The following is a 26,484-nucleotide window of genomic DNA, read 5'->3' on the forward strand; positions in this document are numbered from 1 at the left end:
ACAGTGATACAGTATTTTTTTTTGGTGTACAGTTATGGGCCAAAACCCCCAGTCTGAGTAACCCCTTTCCCAGAATACTATCAGCTATGAAAAATTCCAACACAACCTGGTTTTATTTCAATGAATTAAATAACAAGAGGCAGTGAGGGCATGGATTATCTTCACATGTATCGCTAAGGATAGTTACTTATCAACTCCTTTGATTCATATACTATTGTAGGAATATTTCAGGTCATGCAAATTTTCTCTCTAATCCTTATATTTTGTCTTCTTCCATCTTTACTAGATGAAGAACTTCAACTTTTACACCTTCCAGTTTTCAGAGAAGCCTTGTTTTGGCCCAAGAGCAGCCCAGAATCTAAAACATTCTAAAGGACTTACTTGACACAACTTTACCAAGGAATTGAATCAAGAAAGTATCAATGCACTTATTTAGCAAATAGATTTAACATTAGGTGACAATAATTTTTCTCACATTCATTGTTATAAGGCTACTTCAATCTAAACCATTTGGTTCTAATGACTGCAAATACCTAATCCCAGATCAGTCTGGGTTTCATGCACTTGATGACCCCCCCACAAGAGATCTTTAAAAATATCCTAATCTAATACTTTCACCTGTGTTATGTTTAAAAAAGTTATGCAAATAAGCACATTTTCTACTTTTCCATAATATTGACTCTGATTTTGAAACAAAAATCTAAATTTTTACAGAAACCTTCCCTTAGGTTAACAGTAAAACCCAAAGTCTGAAAAAGAGAGAAAACAGCCAAAGTTTAGAATGCAGCTATATTACCATGATGAAAAATCAGATGCTTCTGCCCACTAACAGAAATAAGACAGAATATGATAGCTAAGGTATCTATTAAAATCTAAACTTCTATGATTTCCCATATGAATCATTACATAAATTGAGAAATACACCTGGTATACAATCTCTCGACTTCAAAAAGTATACTTTGAAGATGTCTCCTTAATTATTAACGCACGGTAACTGTGTACATTTCTTCTCCTAACAACACTTAGTTATTTAAAAGAAAGGTTCAGTTCTCAAAGTAATCATAAAAACTCTAATGAAAATTGTGCACATACTAAGACCTTAGAAAATTCTCTGAGTTAGAAAACAGAAATAGCTGTATAGCAAACATCTCCCAAAATTAAATTATTTCTATTTCCATCACTTTTGACTTCATAACTTAAATTGATTCAAACCATCATTTCATGGAATGGGCTTGATCCAAATCCACTGTAAGAAAGACCCTTGTTATTAATCTGTACTACTCAAAATTTAGATCTGCCAAACTCTGACAAAATGACCCATCCACACAATAATTGGACAAAATACGTATGTGCTTTATTGTGAAACATATATGCAACTTACTGTTGTGCTATTTTTAAAGTTTAAGTCTAGGCATATTTATTTCTTTTGGGTGAGTCAACTCTATTCCCTTCAATCAATGGGAGAAGGAGAGTCATTGTTGATCAGTCTATTACAGAACACCAAACTGATCTACTTGACCTATGCTGTGAGAAAACATCTTGAAAACAGGCTTTGTTCCTAAAACCAGTAGCTTGTCACCTGGCATGTAATGGAGATGCCCCATTTTTCTCTCAGTAGCACAGCTGGGGAAACACTGTGGAAATGATGCTGTTGTCAGTATCAATTCCATGTTCTCACCCAACTACTCCCAAAATGCACTTCGTTCCCTATTCACACATACTGAATATGGCTTAGTTCCTATTAAAAATAACCCACACTATTTTGCTGTTAATAAAGGACACATGGTTTTCTCCCTATAACCTGCATACACTGGTAAAATGGAACTCAACATTGTGTGCAAACACAGCATTAAAACAGAGAGGTCACATTCCCCTTCTATGTAAAAGGCATTATTATGTCGTCACATTATTCTTGAATACAAGCTGCTACCCATTTCAAAAGCATCAGATTCAGTAAAGTGCAAGACCCTTCTGTCAGAACTGAGACGATACTGCAGGGACAAAGTGTGTACACAGTGCATCAATGTTTGCTGTCTATTGGACAGGAAACTGAAAAATTCCAAAATATGTTTCTCTTCTAATATGGAGCAAGAGCAACAAAAATTTAATTTACCATGAAACAAAATACCAATATCTGTTAAAATTAAAACTTTCATTGTTTAATTTCAATTTTCCAGCAGTTTTTATCTAAGTTCTTTAATAGCCTAATATGTAGTACCACTAGAAACATTAGGACTTCTTACGCATAGAAAGTAACTTGTTTTTAAAACCAACATTTAAGAATGGATATGCTACAGTGCTATTAAAACATTTTACCTACTTTTGAAAATCAAAATGTTTTTCCTTTAACATTGAAGTACAATACAAAGAGGGCCTCTGAAGTGTTTTTTTTCAATACAGTAATTTAAAAAGTTTAGACAAAAACTTACTTTGCATCAGCTTCTCTGTACTCAGTACTGCTACAGTTAAATTAATTATCCTGCCAAAGGAAGCTGTAGTCACTACATAGTATTGCGATGTACTAAGAACTTTAGAGTGGGGAAGGTCAGAGGCAAATATTTCTCCTGTCAAGCTCTGACAAATAAAATAAGGAAGGAGCCTTTAGGATGGCCTTGTACATGAAACCTCTGCCATGATGAAAGTCTTTGTTGTATGATATTTCCAATACTAATTTTATTTCCTATTTTATTTAATTTTTAATTTTTTAATGAGAATTAAATCTAGTGCCTCTGAATCTTCTTTTTAATATTCAACAGAAAGAAACAGATTAGTATATTTACTCTCTATGAGCACAAAATTATTTGAGAGAAGTCGATTATGAGGAAACAAAACACCATGAAAAATTTTGGAAAATGTGAAAAAGGTCGGTTTTTTCTTCACAACTGTTTTATTTATCATCTTTTCACCTCTTATTAAGCTGTTAAAGGAGTGGTATCAGCTAAGTCACGTAGCTTTTGGGGCAGAGCAGAAATTGTTGACTATTCTTGCAGTGCTTTCCAGAGGCCTAAAACTAAATGGCCTTCTTATATTAAAAAATTCTCCAATAATTAATTGAAATGGGCTCAAAATAGAAAACACAATAAAATATTTATGAAACAGCAACAGTATGCCTGTTTAAAAATTATCTTCTAGGGTGGACTGGTGAACTAGCCATGGTAATTTTCATTATTTTCGGGCTGGAAAACAGAAAATTAACAAAAAACTTTTGCAATTTTTGACTTAAATAACAACAGATAGTAGAGCTTTCATTCCTCTTACTTCAGTGACTCTATCCTGAAATAAAAAAAACTGGAATAGCATTAGAAGCAAGTAGCTGAAATGTTGCAGGACAGCAAGAGGTGAATGAAAACTCATTTCAATATACATGTGTAGTTACATTTACTAGTTGAAGAAGAAAAAAAAGGCAAAAATAAATTGTATTCTTAATTATACTACCTCGGAGGAACAAATAAGGGACTAAGTTATATTTTATCTAAGAAAAATTGTCAACAAAATAAAGCATATAAAAGCATACTGAAATGCTGAAATTACACTGAAGCATGAATCAAAATGTAAGAGTGAACTTTGATTTCCAATAAAAAGTGTTTCTGTTCAAAGTACTACTAAGCAAAGACTAAAACAACAGAGCAATATATATATATAAGGGTTTTTAAATTCTGTTTTAAAAAGAACATATAATTATCCACTGTGTCTTTGCAAACAGCTTGTATGTGCAACATTTTCTGTCCTTGGAGATAAAAATAATTTTTTCCTTCATTAGTATGGATTACTTTTGGCAAGTAACATATAAATAGCACATGCTGTAATATTCTAAGCACATTCATATTTATATAATGGCTAATGTCAGCTCATCATTATGTGTTTCATATGCTAAACATGATTTTGCATTAGGAGCAATTTTGATTAGCAGAAGTCTGCATCTCCAGTTAATGAATGACAGAATGCTTTGTGAATGCAATGGCTACTGAATTCAGTGACTGTGAAGAAATGCTTTGCCCAACTTGAGTTGCATGGACATATTTTTACAAAACAGCTTAATTTTATTTTTCTTTCCCCAATTCTTCCATATCACATGGCATACACTCAAAAATGAGTTTAATTTTGAATCCTTAGAAGCTTACTGCACTGAGCTGAAGACTGCCTGTTGAAAAAGCAATCATATATTAATGAACAATCCCACTATTCAAGGAAACAGAAGACGAAGAGAACTTCTTAGGCTATTTAAACAAAATTTAATTACACTCCCACATTTTTGGTCTTACTGTTGTTGCTTTTTGCTTCTTATTCCCTCTATCCCATCTTAACAGTGACTTCTGCTGTGCTGCATGAAACCAGTTGCTACTAGAGCCACTTCTGCAAGAGGAAAAAATCCAGGTTTTCATAAATGGTACCTTTATTGTTCCTATTCTTAGAGCTTTACAGCAGACTTTTATGAGCTGCATATTATAACCAGCTATATGAAAATTAGGGATTTGTTTTAGCTGGAAATATTAAAAGTTACTAATTTGTTGATTGCTTTTTCAAAAGACAGGATGCCTGAGTACTAAGACAGCTGAAGAGAAAAGGCTCTTAGTCTGCCCTTCCACTTATTCAGCTTGCTCTTCTTCTGAGCAAAAATATTTCATTTTGAAAAAAATGAAAAATTTTTGTGCATATAAGAAACATGATGTCGTGAAATCAACCCCGAATTAATGCATTCAGGCAATGTCATTTAAACATGACATACATACAGGAATAGAAACTTCAGAAACAGAAACCTCCCTAGAAAAATGAAATACTATACATTTAATAGTAATTAAAACCAAATTAATCTAAAATTGCATTATTCACTAGAAAGTACTAATAAATTACTGCAAAACGTGATATGTACATTTCAGCTTACATCAAACTGTTCTATATACATGGAAACTCATGTTACACTATCCTTGAATTCAACAAAATCCCAGAAGTGTCCCATTGTTTTTAGCAATGTATATTCACAAGAAAATATAATCAAAATTTGAATATTCACACATAATTTGGATACAGTTGAAATCATTAAGCATGTCCATTATAAATCACAGAAAAAAGAAACCACATTTTATATACTCTTGTCTAAAACCTTCTCTCCAGCTTTCAGCATTGGTAATTTTGAATGTGCAGAAATAATAAGTCCTCCCTTGGCCATCAAAAGAATGTCATTATTAAAGTAGTCATTATAATGGCTCTTTCTCCTAATTTTCTTAACGCAAATTGACTTATTCCTACTAAAGATACATAAAGGCAATATTAATTTTATGCCAATGAAATTTATACACAGGTAAATCCTCACGACAGATCATACCTGCAATTTCCTCAACACAGTGATTGTTTTTGTATTTGCTATTCTTTTTTTTCAACCCTGGAATTGAAATTACCTATACCACCTACATTCTTCATCACATTTCCTGCTGGCGTACCATAGTCACATCTTCACTCTTCCCTTCCTCCTCACTGCTTCCATAATCTAATCATCTCTCTATACACATATCTCCCATACATACGTGTTTCAATCACTGCAATACTGTCTGCACTGGACTTCCGAACATTCTTGTTGGATCTTCAATCCCTGCTCCTTTATATTTCTTTTATCAAACATTATGCTGATTATACAGTCAGTGTTAACAGTCAATTAGAAAAATGTAATTTACTATGTCCACAGGGAAAAACATTCCAGTATAATGACAGTGCATTCAACACAAGGTGATACTCAGAAGTACCATCACCATAAAGGTGATGAGAAACAATTTATTTTGTTCTATTTGAGTGTTGTTCTATTTGAGTGCAGTTCTATTTGAACTACAGTCAAATAGGGCAACAAAAATACTGCTTGCTGTTCTTATTAAGATATAATCAAAGAAGGAAAAACCAAATCTCATCCTTGGCTTCTATATTTTGACACACATGTAACATTATTAATGGACAACTAGCATTACTTTAGAAAAGATATAGACAGTTGGTGACAAAGATCAATGCATTATTTAAGTGAGAAAATATGTTAAGGAAAACTCCCCGTCTTTCCATTCATGAGACTCTCTGGCAGTCACACTCCCACTGCAGAGACTTCAACTGCTGGGCCTGAGGTTCCTTCAGCAGGCATCTGCACTCAACAAACAAGGAGCCAATTCTATCCTAGAAGTTTTCAAAAAGGTAGAAACTTTGCACAAACAAAGTTTACAAATACCAAAGTCCTGCTCATTCTCCATTTTTCTGTAGGAGTAGAACACAAACTCATAGAATCTGACCATACAGTTCAATCAATAAAAATACTAGAACTGCTATAAAGTATCCTATATGACATTAGCTTTTTCTTACCAGTTTTTACCAGTAAAACCCTTTTTTATCTGTTTACCAGTTTTCAGTCCTTCACACTGACCAGTGCTTCACAAACTCAGTATATAATATTAGACCATTGTATGTACATCTGATATGCCCAAAACAAGCAACCATCTAACATTACGAAACTGCCATCTTCTATTTGAAAAAGTGAAACACAGAAATAGCAAGGAACAAGTCATATAAATGGCATGTATTAACATTTGTCATCATGAAAGAAGATATAAATCAAACAATTATCCTTTGTATTTCACAAAGGAAAATAGTCTTTCACTCAGAAATCTTACAAAAGAGTTATAGACAAATCTCCTACAAAGTGTAGCTAAGACCAATAACTGTACTATAGTAACGGAACTACAAGGCACTACAAACTGAGTCTACACAACAGGAAAAAATATAACTGAAATGTATGAGACTGCGAAACACATATATGAAAATGCACTGGAATTTAAGAACTTAACAAATGCTGAAGAGTTTAATTTAGAGAGAAGCACTCCGCCAGCACAGAAATACGTTTAATAAAATACGTCTAGTTTTCATATTACTGATTTGGAAAATGGAAAGTCAGATTTTAATGAAAAACATCAAATATCATCCAGAATACCCATCAGAGGACAGCTAATTTCTGTGCTTTCTGGAAAAGTCTTAGACAGTTATTGTGGCTTTCACACTGAATCCCCATTTTCTACCTCCATACTTTTCCTTTTTAGCTCCCCATTCTCTTCTGCCTCCATTTCCTCTAAAGCTCATGGGGGCTGCATAGGAGCAACCACCTCAGGTAACAGAACAGTGCATTGTGCTGTCTGCTACATTAATCTTCTTCCTTCCCTGGCAAATTTACATTATGAGTTATTGATTGTCATATCACAAAAACTTTCATGACATTGTGCATATATCTGCATGCATTGAAGTCTAGAAGTGCAAAGAACTGTGCTTTTCATATTTACATTTGTATTGTACTTACTTGGACATTCAAACAGATGAAGAAATTATATAGTCAATAATTTCAGAAACATATGCATTATTTAAAGGAAAAAATGTAAATATTCAATAACATAAAGCAATTTGCTGTGAGCTACTGCATGAATTATATAATAAATAGAATCATGTATTAGTACTATCAGAGCTTGTCAGATGCTCTAGTTAAGGAACAGATCCTGAAAATAGCTTGCTTTTCTCTGGTTATTTTAATTCCAGCAAACTAAAATTGATAAAAGCAGAGCAAAAGATCCTTTAGCAGTCTTGCGCAAAACCAAGTTCTTCATTATATTGTAAAGAATTATTATTAGGATTTTTTTTTCAATCTTAAAATTAACAGCCACATACCTGTTGCTGAACTGGTACTTGCTGTACTACCTGTGTGGGAACTGCTGCCTGGCCAGCCACAGACGTCTGTAAAGTCACAGTTGAACCTGTATCCGCCCCAGTCTCTGATGTCTGCATTGTGATCTCTGAATAAAATTAAAATATAAAATCCAAAAGTTAGTGCATAAATGTTTTTATTTTGCCACTTACATTAGCACACTAATTTGTCCCTTATTTCTATTAATATTTTAAAATTAGTTAATAATAATCTTGTTATGAGCCCAAAGATTTTTTCCCCTACTAGCACAAGTGTTTGTATAAATAGAGTTTTATGTTATTTTTATTTTACTTATATTTCAAACATCTTTTGCTTACATATGAACAAATGTGTCACTTATCTGAGTTTTGTCCCTTTGGGAATAACTCAGAAAAATCAGCAGCAGATATTCTTTTAGCTTGTAAATAACTGGTCAGCATTCAAAACCATATTTTCTCTGTCTTACTGAATTACACTAAAATCTCTATACATTCAAATTCAAACCTGAACTTGAAGCAGGCCACAGAACGAAGGCCTCTACTTTGGAAAGTAACCTTTGAAAAGCATTTAATGAGTCACAGTGAAAAAGCCACTCACATAACCTTCTTTAGTAGAAAGCATTAAAGCACTTATTAAGAAATTTTTGTACTCTAAAACCATTTAGAAATATATAAATGGTAGACAAGTGCCTATGATCACGACCCTGATGTTTTAAGGAAACAACAAAATTTGGGTAGAATGAAGAAATGGTTCATTCTTCATTCTTCTTGATGAAGAATCAAGGAAAATGCCTGACAAAGAAAACTTATCAGAAAGACAACCAACAATGACATCTTCATATGAAACATAGACTGTGAGTTGCAGATTCCTCAAATTTGCACAGCCAAAATGACAATACAATTTAATGGTGACAAACCAAAATGAATTCAAAATTGTCTTTTATTTCAGTCTTTTATTAAATCAGTCTTTTATTTCCTTTTCTTTGTAAATTTTTTAAAGCAGTGGATTAACCACTGAAATTAATAAACAGATGAGACAGCTTCTTCTTCACCTGGTACCTTCAAAACAGAAGACTTATGTGTCTGTGAACAATCATGGTGAACAAGCACAAATTACTAGTCTGTAATCCAAATGTTCTGTGACAACTTTTACTGCCCTCAGTCTCTATTAATCTACATTACCTACAAAATACTTTGGCAATCTGAGAACTACTGTCACTAAAAATTAGTAGCTCTATCATGCATAATAGAAGAGATTTATATGGGAAAAAATTATAGATACTTAGAATGACCTATGCAAAGGATTTTTTTCAGTTTAACTCATGAAATCCAGATGGCTGACACTGAAGAAACTTTAATCCCTACCACCACCACCAAATAACTAGCTCCTCCAAAAACTCAACAATTTTTTTTAGACAAAACCATAATAAAAATATTGAGGTATGTACCACTAGATAACAGGAGGAATTAGTTACTGTACGAAAAAAAAATTCACTGTTCTCCTTGCAGAACCAGGTGTCAACATCAAACTTTACTCTCAAGGCTGCATTCCACGGCAGTTTAAGCTGATTTAAGACTGGGTTTCCGCAGTTCCTCCCTCCAACTGTCTCTAGTTCACTTTGCATTCAAATGTAGCCACTGCAAAGCAGGAAACAGGTATATAAATTTGGTCAGGTGATAGGGCAAGGATCTTGCCAGTTGGGACCATTCTTGGTTTAAACTCCAGGAAATCATGCCTATGGAACACCTGATCGATTTAAATTCCTCTTCTTAAATATTCAGAAAGACTGATAAATTCTTGATCAAACTAATTTCAGATTAATCAATAGACTCTCAGAGTCTCATGTTAACTGAACCCTGTACTTTTAAGCAGTGGATGCACTTCAGGACCCAACACACCTGACAAAAAAATCAGCATACAAAAGAATAAAGAAGTAGAACTTCAGATTACATTTATATGTTAAAATCTTAACAATTAAAATGGATGTTCACACAATAAATATGGAGGAGTTGGAAGCCTCAAGGCTGCTAGAAAATTACGACCTAGTTGTTATTTACTCAGAGTTGGTGAGATGAACCCCATGGCTGTAGTGCAGGCTGTTCAGAAAGAACAGGTGAGGAAGAAGAGATGGGTATATTGTGTTTGTCTGGCAAGGCTTGGGTAGCAAGCACGGGGGGACTACATGGGTGGCTTCTCTGAGGAGCTGCCAGAAGCTTCCCCTGTGTCTGATGAAGACAGTGCCAGCTGGATCCAAGATGGAACTAGTGCTGACCAAAGCTGAGCCCTGGGCCCATCAGTGACAGTGGTAGTGCCTCTGAGATAACATTGAAGAAGAGGGGAAAAAACTTACTGGGCAGAAGGACATTGCAGTTACAGAAGAAAGGAGTAAGTATGTGAGAGAACCTGTAGACATGTCAGTGAAAGAGCAGGCTTCAGAAGGTACCTGAGCTGAGACAGGAGCAGGTTTGCTGGCAGGACCTGTGACTCCAGGGGAAAGTAATGCAGGAGCAGCCTGGTCCTGAAGGTCTGCAGCCCATGAGAGCGACCTATGCTGGAGCAGTTTGTTAAGAACTGCAGCCCACAGGAATGACTCACAGAGAAATACATGGAGGACCATCTCCTGTGTGAGGGTCCCTACACAGAAGCTGAGGAAAAGTGTGAGGGAGGAGTCCACCACCTGAGAAGGAAATAACCACAGAAACAATGTGTGAAGAACTGATGGTTATCTCCATTCCGAATTCCCCTGCACTGCTTGAAGGGAGGAGGTAGAGAATCAAGAATAAAGTTAAGCCTGGGAAGAAGTGGAGAGTGGAGGGAAGGTTTTTGAAGATTTAGGTTTATTTCTTACTATTCTGCACTGATCTGATTGGCAATAAATTCAAATAATTTTCCTCAAGTCGAATCTCTTTTCACTGTCATGGTGATTGGTGAGTGATCCTTCCCTGTTGTTATCTTCCTCAATGAGCTTTTACTCACATTTTCTCTCACTTGTCCAGCTGACGACCGGAGGAGTTACAGAGTGGTTTTGGCGAGCACCTGGCACTCAGCCAGGACTGCTTCCATTGTTCTGGTTTAAGTCTCTATTCTAAACACAAAATTTTATTATAGTTCGGTACACTGTACACATTTTTCCCTCTAGGTGCCATACAATATGGTCTGACAGTCAAACAAAGTATCTTCCTATTTACTGGAAGTTTTTCTAGCACCACATCAATGATGCAGTCAGCGTAATTCCTTTACATTGCATCAGTATTGAGAACACACTGCTGGTTTTGGCTAGGATAAAATTAACCTTCTCCACAGAAGCCGGCACTGGGCTGTGGTGAACACAGGGTTGATAATACAGAGATGTTTTTGTTACTGCTGAGCAGGGCTTGCACAGAGCCAAGGCCTTTTCTGCTTTTGGCATTGCCGCACTGGGGAGGAGACTGGGGGTGCTCAGGAGTCAGAAGGAGATGCAGCCAGGACAGGTGACCCAAACTGACCAAAGGGGTAATCCAGACCATGTGATATCATGCTCAGTGTGCACGTGTGATGGAACTCTCCTGGAGCTGGCTGAACACCTGCCTGTACACGGGAAGCACTGAACTAATCCCATGTTCTACTTTCTCTTTGTTTGGCTTCTGCTCTCCCTTTTAAACTGCTCTTATCTCAACCCCTGAGCTCTTCAGCTTTTACCCTTCTGATTCCATCCCCAACTCCACCAGTGGGAGAGTGAGTGGCTGCAGGGGCTTGGCGGTTGGCTAGGATTAAGGCCAAAGAAATAATCTAAATGCAGACTCTCACATTTTTTCACTGATACTCCATGTGAGTAAAGGAAGTGAATATTACAGCAAAAAAGACGTCATCCTTGCCTAATTGGACTGTCAGGTGTATGACAAACAACAGATGAATATTTGGCAAGGTCCTTTTTATTCTGCCTAATCAAGCAGTTGGACACACCCATCTGTTAATGGTATTGCTTTGTATAGCCAGTGCTTGTTGCAGGATGTAAATGTAAGCTAAAAAGGCCGTATTCTGAAAGAAGACTAATTAACCCCTCCAAGTGGGAAAAGATACTGTCAGGACTCAGCTGCTGAATGCGACAAGGTTAGTATTTCCTCAGTATAATGGGCAGAACTTAGGCACAGCTGAAAATTATTCCTTTACTATATATTCTGTACAGTTTTGTGTTGTCTGTTAAATTTCTTAAAGATTTTTTAATATACCCAAATTCTCAGTTGGAATCCTTTTGTTTTTGAGACTTGAAATATGAAAACAGAATGATTTAAGAGTATAACTTGTTCTAATACTTATCAAAAGGGACTGTTAAAATGTGTCAGATTACGGTTTATTTTGTTCTTGGACTACTTCACACTGAACTAATTTACTTTTTTAAGCGACCAGAGTTTGCAAAGTTTTGTTCAGCTACATATGCTTTATTGTCTAGATCAAATAATGTAGCAGTCTTTAATTCAATGCAGAAAATGAAAGCCTGTAATTTACTTTCAAGTGCAGCAGGAAATTTCTTTTTTCTCCTCTAGAAGCCTAAACAAAACATCACAGAAGATAAACTGAACTAGATCTCATAATCACATGCAGTAATGGTAGGCTTTTAATAGTCAGAATAAAAGGCTCATCTTAAAATCTTATCTATTTATAATGATGAATAGCCAATATACTAATTAAGAATTTGCAGCAACACAATGTGTTTCACTATAAAGGAAAACTCAAAACATTGTTTCAACAATTAATACGGAATTCTTGGCTCCTGAGCAAGAGTATAAATGGAAACAGTTTTCAGTAATATACTAGTTTCACATAAGCATTCCTTTTCAATTTTTGTATAAACAAAAATTTTATGAATAACTGACTTCATAACTGTGTTATGTAACCCAAGAGCAGAAGACAGATTACACAAGCTATTCACAGAGGATGAACAGAATATTACAATAGTTTCTAGATACTAATGTAATTTCATGTTAGAACCCCAGTGTCTTACTAAACACTATTTGATTGTTTGTCTTTTCCCAAGGTTCTGAGAATACCAAAGTAGGCAGCTGGACTCTCCCTGGTATTGGTACTAGTTGCTAAATACTGCAGTTAGCAATACAAATTTCCTTACTCTTTTTTCAGCTTGTAACAGATTTATGGAGGAGTAACAGTTAACTGATTGGCACAGAATGAAGTTTAGAAGCTGCCTCTCTGGACTTCCGTAACTACCTCTGATTAGTAAAACCCAGTAAAAGAGTAACAAACAGAAGGGTGAGACACAGAGATGCACATGGGAAGAGACCTGTGCAAGTAAAAACTCGTGGTAACTCCTTCAAAGAAAGTTCATAATATAAAAAAGCATTGTCTTGATGATCAGTTGTTTACTAAGTCCCTAAGAATGGTACAGTACTAGTCAACAACAGTCACAATGAAATCCCATATTGCCAGGAGATTACAGCACATGGGTGCTTAGATTGAATGACTACTTCGTGACACTCTCACTTTGATCTACTTACTAATTTTACCTTCAAAACCACCAAAATTGTATCTTCTCTTGCTGGAAAATTAATCAATATTACACAGCAACCTTACCCATTAGTACACACTAGCACCAAGATTACATTTACTTACAGGCTAAAGCTTCTCAAAATTTTTGTTGTGAGAAAACTAGCAAACCATCAAACAATTACATTTATGCTATTCTAAAGCATTAGTTTGCCCACTAGAGAGTCTGTGAGTAGAAAAGTCCAAGAGGTGCTTTCCTTCATCCTGGTTCAAAGGGTGTTAGGAAGAGGGCACTGATATTGCATGTCAACACTTCATTTTAGAACCAGCATTAGCAACAGGGCTTCGTTTTTTTTTTATGACTATAGAGCCTTCTCTGAGGTTAACAACTTGGGAGAGCTGGGATATGCTTCATTAACTGGGGCAAAGATATTTCTGCCAGCATGACAGCTGACCTGGAAGGAAGGGACTGGAGCAAGGAGAGGTATGGGGAAGAAAATATTTTCCAGCAGCCCAGTAAAGGAGTGGTGGACAAGTTCAACAAGCAAAGGCCTAGGGTGACATGAATGAAAGGCAACAAATAGTCAAATAATGAGGCTTAAGCAGGGTCACCTCCAACATGTGCGTATGAGCAAGGAAGTAGCTACAAGGCATGTTTATGAGGAAGCCACACAGATAATTTTTCAGAAATCAGCATGCTGAAGTGCCTGTCTGAAGAGCTCATATGTGAAGGCATATACAACAGCCCCACACTCAGCAGGGTGAATAAACACTACTGGTCCTGCTACTCAGGACCACATCCAGGTGACTTTGAATACAGCCAAGAATAGGAATTCCACAGCCTCTATGGACAGCCCGTGCCCATCCTCGGTCAGCCTCACAGATAAAGCCTTGGTTCAGGTTGAGAGAGGACCACCTCTTGTATCTACACTGGGCACCACTGAAAAGAATCAGATCTGCTTTAACCCATGTCATAGCCTAACACTTAAAAGTTATGGTATTATTAATACACTGGCAACTTTCATAGGCTTCAGTGTTAGCCATTTCCTCACCAGGTACAAGAAGAAGGAAAAAAAAATCATGCCACAATTATTGCCCCAATGGCTCTATTGATAATTTTTTCCCTCACCCATCACCTTAGCAGTAGTTAAACAGATGGTGGGACAGGTGACAACACACAGTTCCCCTATGAATAGGGGCAGGGGATGCCAATTAAGAAAAAAAAAAAAAAAGAAAGGAAAAAAAAAAAAAAAAAGAAGTGGAAAAAAAAAGAGAATGTAGAGGGAGAGACATAGGTTTCCCCCAATAACAGCCTACCACATCGCATTTAGGTTATCACCAATATCATTTGCCAAACTAGAATTTACAGTCACTGGATAGGAAAGAAGGCTTAGGATAAAAACTGATGAAAACTCTTAATGGGCTATTTAGAGTAGTCTAGAAACTAAAAGTGGTTCAATATTAAAATATCTTTAAATTTTGGAAAATGTACAGAATAAAAGGTTCAACAGAATGATCCTGTCTTGCTACATCATATTAGAGAACAACAGTTCGAATGCAAGATTGTGCATCTATGGGAAAAGAAAATGAAGAGAGGCGTCTTTTCCCTTATTCTGAACTACAGCAAAGTTTGCTTTAAAATCCATACATCACAAAATTATCAGATTCCAAATAGGTAAAGCTTTGGTTGTTTTACTTAGGATGCACAAATCTTAATATTTCAGTTTTTGAGAAGCTGAAGCAGTTCAAAACATTGGAAACAGCGTTACAGGCTCACACATACTTGACGTGATTTTAAGCAGACAGCATGGATACTGATATCCAAACCTAATCCCCACAATATTTAACTTAAGCGCCTGGTATACATACTACAGTAAGCAGATAACTATGTGATGGCACCCTGTGTATACAACACCTTTGAATTAGATGAAATTCTGTATTTTTGCTGGAAGTATTACATTACAGTAGAATTAAAATTTTAAATTATTTTAACAGAAAGTGTTTTGATAGTAGCACACAACAAAACTAAGCTTATGCTAAAACAATTTACTAATATGTACATATTAAGTAGATGTTTAAATAAAAAAAGGTATCACACTGTCTGGCAGTATACCAAGTTTTGGACATATATCTCTGTAGCTCCTGTTTCTACTGCGTGATACTCTTCTCTTTACTAAGATACAGAATACTGCTCTGAGATTTGAGAATCCTAGTGAAAAATACTGTTGACACACTGAAAGTTATTTGCAGACATATATTCTAAACATCTCAGATTTAGGGTCTGAAAAATGATGATAAATTACCACAGAATTGTAGAATCATTAATACTGGGAAATATCTCCAAAATCAAGTCTGACCTTTGATCAAACACCACCATGGCCACTAAACCATAGCACAAAGTGCCAGGTCTGCTCATTGCTTGAACACTCCCAGGGATAGTGACTCTACCAGTTCCCTGGGCAGCCCATCCCAATGCTTAACCACAGTGAAAAAATGTTTCCTAATATCAAATCTGAACCTCTCTAGGCAACTTGAGGCCGTTCCCCCTTGTCCAGTCACTTGTTCCCTGGGAGAAGATGCTGCCTCCCATCTTGCATTGTCTCCTCTCAGGCAGTCATAGACAGTGGCAAGGTTCCCCTGAGCCTCCTTTTCTCCAAGCTTGAACATCTCCACCTCCGTCAGCTGCTCTTCATAGGACTTGTACTCCAGACCCTTCCCCAAGCTCCACTGCCCTTCTCTGGACATGCTCCATCACTTCAATGTTCTTGTATTGAGGGGTCCAAACCTGAATACAGGATTTGAGTTGTGGCCTCACCAGTTCCAAGTATGGGGGGACAATTCCTGCCCTGCTCCTGCTGGCCACACTGTTGCTGATTCAAGTCACGATGGCTTTCCTGACCAGATGTGAAATCCATCTGGTTACTAAATACAGAAGCTACAGCCGTCTTTTATCTATGAAAGTACAAGGAACAAGACTTCAACAAGAATATTATAACTTTGCCACTAGGAAGGACTAGATTGCCTTAAAACAAAGAAGCAAGCTAAGACAAATCCTTTCTATGTTGACGAGGGAAACATGCAAAATAGTCTTAGAGCTGGGATATCAGCAGGATTACTTCAGGGATAACTATATGTAACCTACTTAAACAATGAATGGAACAGATAAAATCTCACCAGTTTCTCCCATTCCTGTCTTCCTCAACCTGCAATTTTATTTTGTAAGGGAAGGATACATATCATGCATGTCAAGAGACAAGTTAGTGACTATTTTACTTTGCTAATGACTGAGACATCATCTGAGGCATATCTTTCCTTGGATCTTTCCTTCCCTGTACCGAGATGGTCTATTTGTGAAATATACCATTTTATTCTTGCTCTGAGACATTACCTTGCTTGCTTAAAACAGAAAAATGAATAAATTCTTATTCACCTTATACTCAGACACCTAAAAAGAATGAATTAGAAATCACAAGTACAGTATTTTATCATATTGGCTTGTATGCCACAGTCTGCAACTATTTGCAAGAAACAGATGAATGGAAAGATGTCTGAAAACAGGTATCAACCCTCAGAAGAAACCTGAAGACCAGTGTATTTGATTAGTGCTTGATTCTTAGCTTGTAACAGACTAGAAGTAGAGCATAAAAATTGTGTGTCTGAAATTTGGAGATCTGATCAGTGCCCCTCAGAATATTACAACAGTCCCAATTATCCAATAATAATAGCTGCAATAATTCACACCTTAGCTGCAACTGGCACTCTGCTTGGTATGGTGTCAACTCACATAAAATGGAGAAGAAAGTGCTGGGAATGCAAGATAATTCTGTAATACAATGCAATTAAAAAATAATTAAGATGTCAATAGGCAGGGAATGTAGATGATAAGGACAGTGTGTCCAGATGAACTTCAGCATTCTCATTTACATCTGCCATTCTCACCTAGCAGCTGTGTAGCCAAACAAGCATTGCTTATTACCCTCTTATCCTAAATTATTCTTACTCATGCTTATATTCCTACTGAAAGAGGATTAACTGAAGAAAAAAGAAAGAAAAAAAAATAAAAAAAGAACTCTCTACTCATGATGTAATTTTGGCTGGAATAGAGTTAATTTTCTTCGTGGTTGTTGGAGTGGGACTACTTGTTGGATTTGTGCTGAACACAGGGCTGATAAAATACAGCTGCTTTTGTTATTGCTGAGCAGGCTGCTTAGAAAAAAAGACAAGGCCTTTTTTGCTTTTGACACCACCATGCTGGTGAGGAGACTGGGGGTGCACAGGAGAGAGGAGACATGGCTGCAACATCAGCATATAAAATGGGGGGGAAGAAGGAGAAAGAGAGGGACATTTGGAACAATGGTTATTTGCCTTCCCACATCACCACTATGTGTGATGAAGCCCTGTTCTCCTGAAGATGGCTGAACACCTGCCTGCCCATGGGATGCACTGAATTAATTCCTTATTTTTTTATTCTGCTTATGTGTGTGGCTTTGGCTTTCCCTCTTAAACTGTTTTTATCTCAACCCATGAGTCTTCTCACTTTTCCAATTTTCTTCCCAATCCCAGTGGCAGGGAAGTGAGCGAATGGCTGCATGGGGCTTAGCTGGCAGCTGGGGTTAATTCATAAGAGTCCTTTTTGGTGGCCAATGTGAAGCACAAAGAGTTCAAGAAAGCAACAGATTTGACTCAAATGCACTAGATCAAATTTATAGCTAATGCCATTTAGCTAGTAAAGAGCAGTCTCCTGTGCTTGCCATGTGGCTTGCTTGCCTGACTGAATACTAGAGCCTAGTGCTCATTAGTGGCCACTTGTTGTCTTTGCTGCTCGCTGCAGTGCTGTGCTGCTGATCACCTCACTGCGCTGTGCCTGAGAGCATTTTGAAAACAGCCATGGCAAAGTGCCTGGGCTGGCAGGTGGCCAGGGCATTGTGGCAGTTTTCTGTGATGCTGTACTGGAGAGGCTGCAACACCAGTGTGAACTTGAGTAGAAGGATGAGTCCACTTTCAGTCCATGGAGGACCCCACGGTGGAGTAGCTGGATAACTGAAAGCGGCTGGGACCCCACAATAGGCTCATGCTGGAGCAGGTTCCTGGCAGGACTTGTGAATGCACGGAGACAGGAGCCCACCCTGGAGCAGGTTTGCTGGCAGGACTTTTGAGCCTGTGAGGGATCCATGCTGGAGCATGCTGTTTCTGAAGGACTGCACCTTGTGGAAGGGACTCAGGCTGGAGCAGGTCATGAAGAGCTGCAATCTGTGACAAGGACCCATGCTGAAAAACTTTGTAGAGAACTGTCTCCTGTGATGGTACCCCATGATGGGTAAAATATTCCCCAGCAGCCTGTTTTGCTGAAGATCATGGTGAGACATGCTGTCTCTCTGCAGCCTATGGAGGTTCATGGTGACCACAGCAGGAAATCCTTGCTGGTAGGCAGGGTAGAAACAAGTGAAGGAGTTCACTGCAATGTTGAACTATAAACCTGGCCCAAAAGGATGAGAGACAAAGCTCATAATTGATATACCTTTAAACTGTTGCTGTAAGCCATGATTTGAGTTGCACCTTACAGAAATTACCATGACACTAACAACCCAAATCAATGGAAGAGAAGAAGGAGCTCCAGTGCAGCAGGGACCTGACCAGAGTTGGCTTTGGTGCCCAGTTACTCCATGCAACCCACCACCTCTCCTATCCCAAATGACCATCAGAACCGACGGAGTCCAAAGTCACAGACTAAATTAACTCAATGGACCTTTTGTAGACATTTTATGAACATCTTCCTGAGGTGATTCTCAGACTAAGGCAATGCTATTTGTGTATTATATCCAACGGAAAATTATTACATCAAATGGAAGGCAGGTTGTGGTTAATAAGATCATACCGAGTAGTATGGCACCCGAGCATGATGCAAATGCCAGGAAATAAGGGCTGGAATGTGCTGGGTTTAGCTGGGGCAGAGGTAATTTTCTTCACAGTGACTGGTATCGTATTGGGTTTTGAATTTCTGCTAAACACAGGATTAATGATACAGAGAAATTTTTCTTATTGCTGAACAGCGCTTGCACAGAACCAAGACCTTTTATGTTTCCTGTACCACCCTACCAGTGAGTAGGCTGGGGTGTGCAAGAAGCTGGGACGGGACACACTCAGGACAGCTGACCTCAACTGATCACAGGGATAACCCTTCTGATTCTCTCCCCCATCCTGCTGATGAGAAAGTGAATGAGCACCTGCATGGGATTTAGGTGCCAGATAAATTTAAACCATACTTAAACCTAAAAACATTCCAAAGAATAAAATGCAGTGCTTCTGCATTCTGTCAGCACTGACAATGAAACCATGAAGAAAGAGCCAAGTTTTGTGAACGCTTCAGTGCAAAGCTTCTTTACTGATCACATTCAGCCATAAATTATGCAGAATGCTCTGGACAAGGCATGCAAACTCTTCCTTAGCATCAGAGGAATTAACTCTGCCTTGAAGCCTCAGTCAGCCCTGAACATTGGCATAGCTTGCTCATCATGGTTTGCACCACACCAGGCAGATTTATCCTCTGAACTACCTAAACTGAAAAAAAATTTCTGAAGTTATTTCAAGGACATTAAACTTTCAGACCTAGGAACTGATAAAATAATTTACATGAAGGTGTGGAACCTGAAAATATGGAACTTGCAACGAAACAATTTTAAAAAATTTAGTATTTTAGTAACTTCAAGTCCTAGATCAACCACAAATTGGTGGCTTAGTATTTCTGACTTACCAGAAGGCTTGTAGGCTCTAAAACCATCTGATATTTTGTGTATCAACGGATAACATTCCTCTCTCTTTCTAAGACTACTTAAGAGTGTTACTGTCTTGACAGCATTTGGTATAGTAGAACACTTATCTTTCAATATACTTTGATAACTTTACTTCATATTGCAAAAAGAATCTGCAAGGACTAAACTGTTTAAAGAACAGACAGTGGAATGCATTTTAATTTATATTTGTGATTTTTAAAAGGTAAAAATCCCAGCATATTATGTGCTCTCTATTTTAATAATAGTAGTAGAAAAATATTATCATATATTTTATTTGACCTGTTTCAGATGAATCTTTCTGATCTCCCTAAACAACAATACACTGTAACACATATTAAGTGCTGGCATGTTAAAAATTACTAAGTATTTAGACACAACTGGAGTAAAGAAAATGGGAACTGTAGATTGATATAACCTTTCAGTAAAGACAGCCAACAGTAGATTTGACTGTAACAGTAAGTGCCTCAGTTCCAGACTTTAGACTGGAGGTCATGAAATGCTCTATCCATCTGAAATGCTCTATCCATCTATCCATCTTTGGATTCCACAGGTAAAAAGAAAAAAGAGAAAAAGATAAAAAGAAAAAAGCAATTATATTTGATGTGGAAGGAAAGGCAGACCAGAAGATCAGAACGGATTTGTTCAGCCTTAATAAAAGAAGTTTATTAAGTTCAAATACATATAACTTCCTGAAGAAAGACTCATAGGTAAATTGCCTCCTTAATTTCATGACATACCTTTATAACTTCAGAAACATCCAAATACTTTTAATGGTAAATATGATCAACAGTGATTCTCTGAGATAGCCTCTCCATACACTCAATCTAAGAAGCGGCCAATTTCCAGATTACTTGTGTTCTAAATGCTAAAGATGATGCTTATGCTGTAGCACAAATAAATCAGTAATCCAGTAGTTTTTCTAAGACAACCTAAACCTCATTAAAAAAATAAAAAAGGAAAGCTTAAGCAGAGTGCTTAGATTTCTTAATTCAACCTAAAGAAAAACTATCGACCTTCTTCCCATAACTCATTTATCTTTTCTTAGAGAGATAATATTTAACATCTTGGGGAAAAAATCAAGTAAATCAGTAGTTACCAAATTATTAACCTATATTCAGCTTAACTAGACAGTCTTGCTTACCTACTGGTATCTTCCAGGCATCAAAAGTGCAAAGATTTTTATAGGAAAACTGAAATGTTTGAGTTTCTCAGATAGGTTCACTTACATTTAAGAAGTCTGTACATAGAAAAGTAAAAAAAAAACATACTGACTGGCTGCATCAACTGACAAATTGACAACAAGAAAGACTGGACTCAAATCAAACTAAGGTATTGACAGTATGGTTCCAGGTTCAACAGTCTGCATCTGATCCACTGTGGTTGCACACAAAAGAACAGTGCAACCAAAAACAATTTTGGGTTGCAAGCAGACTGGAAGATGAAGTTTAAAACACTATACATAAGAAAAAAGATGTAATTTTTTGAGGTAAGAAAATTTCCTATTAAGAATGAGCTTGGATCTGTACACCATCTTCACAAATAAGCGATTAAAAGACAGCTCTTAGATAAGAACAGAAATAAGAAACAAATTTCTCCACCATCTGACAGACAGAAATAGTAAGATTTAATTCATATGGTTGGTCAGGTGTAAGAAATAACATACTTCCCAGTTCACATAACTTTGCCTTACTAAGAATGGTCTTCACCATACACAACATTATTATTTGCCTGGCTTGAATTACAGCATGATACCTCCCCGTCTCCAGTTAAGAGACATAAAAGTTATTTGTTCTTTCACTGCTCACATCCTTGTAGCATTACAGCAATAGTCTTGTTATCCTTTTTGAAAAAAACTGTTTAATTACTACTGCAGCTTTTCTTACAGCTTTTGTTCCTTAAGGCTTCATCCTATACTATGAGTCTTTCTCATTTTGTAAAAAATTACACAGGTGCTACTATGCTGGTTTCTTTTCACAAGGAAAGAGAGGACCTGGATGCCAACATTTGAAACTTGCACTGTATAAACAAACATATAACTGCCTTTAAATAAAAAAAAGTTTTACTGCTATAGAGTTAATATTCCAAGTCTGTCTACAATTTCACAGCAAATAGTTCTTACCTTACCTGCAAAACAAATCAGTAATGATTTTTTTTTTTGGTAACTTTAGGAGAACAACTGTAGCATGAAGAGCTGAAAGCCTGAACTACTCTCAACTATTCACTCATTTAGCATATGGAGAGACAAATATTACCAGCAGTTCTACCACAGTTCAACGAAGCAAGCTAAAACTATCAATCATTGTAAGGCAAGTTCCTTGACTGCAAAAAAAACTTGCCTGTCAGACCCCACAAAATTAGCTGTACGTTTTAAACAAGTTTGCTGAAGTGTTACTGTTCACAGCACATATGCCAATGCAGCTATTATATTTACATTTAATAGCTGACATGAATTGACAGGTATCACACTGACTACATCATGCTTAGATAAGTGCTGATTTTTTACTTCTGGTAAAGAGCAGCTTTCCTCTAACTCTGTACATTGTAGTTCAAGTTTCTGATACCAAGCAGAAAAATGTGCCTACCTACTGCAAGATTTATATTCTCTATAAATGCGCCAACATTATGTTGTATTTTGTTATTTCTATGTAAACAACACTGCCCGCTTAACCAAATATTTATTTTGTCTTCATTCTAAGAAAAAACCAGAAAGCCACAGAACCCTACATCCGTAATTAAAATACTTACTCAGTTAAAACATCCAAATCTGGTATGCCCTCAAGTGATTCTCCATTTTTTGTGAATCAAGATAATGACACAACTATCTCAATTGCTTTGGGAAGGCAGGACGTAGTTCAAGTCACACCAAATACAAAGTAAGATCAGTGGCAGTACTTACAGGAGTTGAAAAACGGACAGATTTTGCTCCAGTTCCTGCTGTATCCACTATACTTTCACAATATATTTGCAAATAAGCACAATCTAAATGGTCTACTCACATTTGAAATGTCAAGGCTGCTCATTAACCAATGAAGAAGCCAGTCATATTGGCTTTTTTCAACTACAGTGTTTAAATACTTCAGACAAGACAGAAATTTCCTTATGAAGTACAAATTACACAAATCTAGAACACCTGGGCAAGCCGCACAGTTACCACACACTGAACAAAATACTAATGAAATATTCTTCCCTTCTTTTAATTCGTTTACTATAAGAGAGATGGCGTATCTCCTAGAATAAGAGGAAGCCACAACAGTATCCTTAACTCAGTGTTGTGATATTTACAAGAATTGCTGATTTTCTTTTCTCTCCCTTCCTATCTTCCCTCACACCTTCCCACGATCCTCAAGCTCCTGGACAAAAGTTCTCTACACTGCAGAAGACTACCTGCATGTTACTCCCACCTAACACAAACCTTTAAAAATGCATTAGTTTTGCACTTTGAAATGTGCCATATCAACAGAAATAATTCAGCATTTGTGTGGTTTTCACTTAGAGACGGTGCACACAAAAAAACTATTATAGAACTACCACCTAACAAGACACAATAAAAGGAAAGGTGTCTGAAGTTCTCAGTGCAAGGTGTATATGACAAAGTTAAAATCTTTCTGTTAAGACTTTGCTCTAGGACTAGAAATTTGCTTTAAAATACAAACAAATTTCATGTATTTTACATGCCATGAATATAATGAGCTATTACACAGAATATTAAAATATTAAAAAGAAAAACCCAGGAAGTTCAGTGCAGACATAAGAGAAGTAAGTTCCTGATCTACAGGACAGAAGAAATAACTAGGAACCTTTACATACATGTATACACATATACTTGCCTAACCTAAAAACAACACAAAAACATTTATAAACTTATTTTTAAAGTTACTGTCTCTAACTAATTCTGAGATAGTCCCAATATGCTCAACAGAACCATCTTCAAAACACCAAATATTTAAACTTAACCTTGCTACAGCTGGATGTTACATTGCTACAGCCACGTAACCTGAGCAATTCATGCGCCAAGGAAATACTTTCATGTTTAAACGATCGATATGCACATACAAATGCACAACAGGTTCCATCCTGAATTTTCCTCCTTGAAAGAAGCTAGATTGTATTTTGCTACAAAAATCCCCAGCTGCATTACACAAAGTATTGAAGACAAGAAAACAGAGGTCACCTCCAGCCTCTGTTCAGCACTGGTGAGGCCACACTTGGGAGTGCTGTGTCCAATTCTGGGCTCCTGTATCAGTTGGGTAGCAGGGGGTCTACAGGGTCGGCTTTGGTAAGCTTTCAGAAACTCTCCCCATGTCAGAGAGAGCCACTGTCACTTTGTTCCAAGACAGACTCACTGCTGAACAAAGCTGAGCTGAACACCAATGGTGGTAATGCCCCTGTGATAACATAATCAAGAGAGGGTAAAAAAAGCCATTCAACAGTACATGAAAAAGACAAGTAATGCTGCAGACATCAAGGTTAGAAGAAGGAGGAGGAGGAGGTGATTCAGGCGCTGGAAGAGAGATTCTTGTCACCATGAAAAAACACATGGTGACAGTTTGTGCCCCTGTAACCCAGAGAGGTCCATAATGGAGCAGATATCCATTCTGCAGCCTGTGACTGAAATACAGGAGAATCCTTACCGAATATCAGGAAAAGCTTTTTTTTTTTCTGTGAGGCTGAAAAACCATGAGAAGTGCTTGCGCTATCTCCATCCTGAAGATTTTCAAAAGCCATCTGCATATGGTCCTAAGCAACTGTCTCTTAAGTGACCATGTTTGAGGAAGGGTTTAGAAGAGAAGCCCTCAAGAGTTTACTTTCCACTTCTGAAGTTTTCTTACCACAAGCAAGGGGCCTGGGGAGACTGAGGCTTATCTTACTTAGCTCAAAAAGCCACCACAACAGGATAAACATCCTGTGATTCAAGGGTTTTCACCCTTGAATGTTTGCTGTCCTCCTCAGGTGCTGGTTGTGGCGCAGGCCCAAAGACTTACATGCTATCACTGAGGGGCAAACAGCCATAAACTCCCAGCACTCGAGTAGCCAGTGCATTGGGTTCTGGCTCCTGAGAGTACTCCGGGGCCCACTGCACCACTGAGGGCTCCCGGCCACTTCCTCCGTCCCGGACATCTCCTGCAGGTACCCTGTGCCAGCCGAGTCCCACTGGCTGGGCGGGAGCAGAGTGGAAGGGACATTTCTCCTGCCTGGGGGAACGGAGTGGGAGGCAGGTGTCGAAGGCAGCTGAGGGGCTGCTCGGTCACTTTCCAGTAAACTCTCCTTAGCCTGCAAGGAGACCCTTCGGGAGGCCCCCGTCTCCCCTCCCTGCCCACGCTCTGGGCCTTCTCTGCTGCCCGCTTCCCGGCGCCAGAGCAGCTCCGGCCCCGGGCCCGTCTCTGGCAGCCCATGGCGCGCGGTGCCGCAGAGGCTCTGCAGGAGAGCGGCTCCGCCGCGCCGGCCGCCCCGAGCGGGGGGCAGCAGGAGGCTGCGGCGGCCGGGCCGTGCCCCATCTGCCTGGGCGACCTGGACGACGCGGCGCACGTGGACACCTGCCTGCACACCTTCTGCTTCGCCTGCATCCGGCAGTGGGCCGCCGTGCGCGCCTCCTGCCCGCTCTGCCGGCAGCGCTTCGGCCGCATCCTGCACTCCGTCAGGGCGGACGACGACTACGAGGAGTACGTGCTCGGCCCGCCCGGCTGCCGCCAGAGCGCCGCGCCCGGGCACGGCGCGCTCGGCCCGTCCCCGCACTGGCGCTACCGGCTGCGCCCGCGGCCCCGCCGCCATCCCCCTGCCACGAGAAGGGGGCGGCCCCCGGGGGACGGACGGAGAGCTCCAAGAAGCTCCGACACCTCTGCCCGATAGGCTCCGGGCGGCGCCCGGCCCGCCCCGCCGCCGCACCTGCCATCCTCTCGCACGTGCCGGGGGCGCGGCTTGCGGCCCTCGTGCGCTTGGAATGAACATCCAGAGGATTCCCGGAGCACGTGTCTCTCACAACCCCTTGGTATACTACACGCTCTTTTTCTTTACTAATAAATTATATTTTGTTTAAATTAATGAAGTGTTTATTTCCTTAACCGATGAAGCTTAGCTTTTCTCCCTCACAGTGGATGGTTGCAGGGAGGCATTAGTTGGGAGAGGGGAGTGAGTGAACAGCTTCTTAGTGCTCAAGTCTCAGCTAGGGTCTAACCATCATATTCTGCACCTTTTAAAAATGAGTTATGGTGGCTCCTAGGGGCAAAAAGGAGGAGTGAGCTAAAGCTGTGATAGTTTTTAGGGGGCATATTAATATTTTCAAGAATCTCAGTCTGTCTTCTTAAGAGAACTTCCTATGTGCTGCAGATACTGAAATGAATTACATTCCAAAAGTACAGTCCATTTTTTCTTTTTTTGTTTTTACATCAGCATTCCTTGACGTGTATTTTATTGTCTTATACAGATAAGCTGCACAGGTTAACAAGAAGATGGATTTTGTTGTTTTCTCTTTTTATGAGGATTCCAACAAATGCTAGTAAGTTTCTAGATATATCTAAGCAA

At 38.4% G+C, this 26,484-nt stretch overlaps 1 protein-coding gene across 4 annotated transcripts in view; it reads right to left on the reverse strand.

The window, feature by feature from the left end:
* Positions 1 to 26,484, reverse strand: part of RFX3 (regulatory factor X3) — a 104,874-nt gene that overhangs the window by 48,398 nt on the left and 29,992 nt on the right. For all 4 annotated transcript variants that reach the window (XM_014267957.3, XM_005488271.4, XM_074532848.1 and 1 more), the window contains exon 2: positions 7,681 to 7,805. In XM_014267957.3, coding sequence (XP_014123432.1) covers positions 7,681 to 7,797 — 117 coding nt within the window. In that variant the 5' untranslated portion in view covers positions 7,798 to 7,805. The remainder of the gene's footprint in view (positions 1 to 7,680; positions 7,806 to 26,484) is intronic.

This window comes from Zonotrichia albicollis, chromosome Z, assembly GCF_047830755.1.
Source record: "Zonotrichia albicollis isolate bZonAlb1 chromosome Z, bZonAlb1.hap1, whole genome shotgun sequence".
Classification (NCBI taxonomy): domain Eukaryota; kingdom Metazoa; phylum Chordata; class Aves; order Passeriformes; family Passerellidae; genus Zonotrichia; species Zonotrichia albicollis.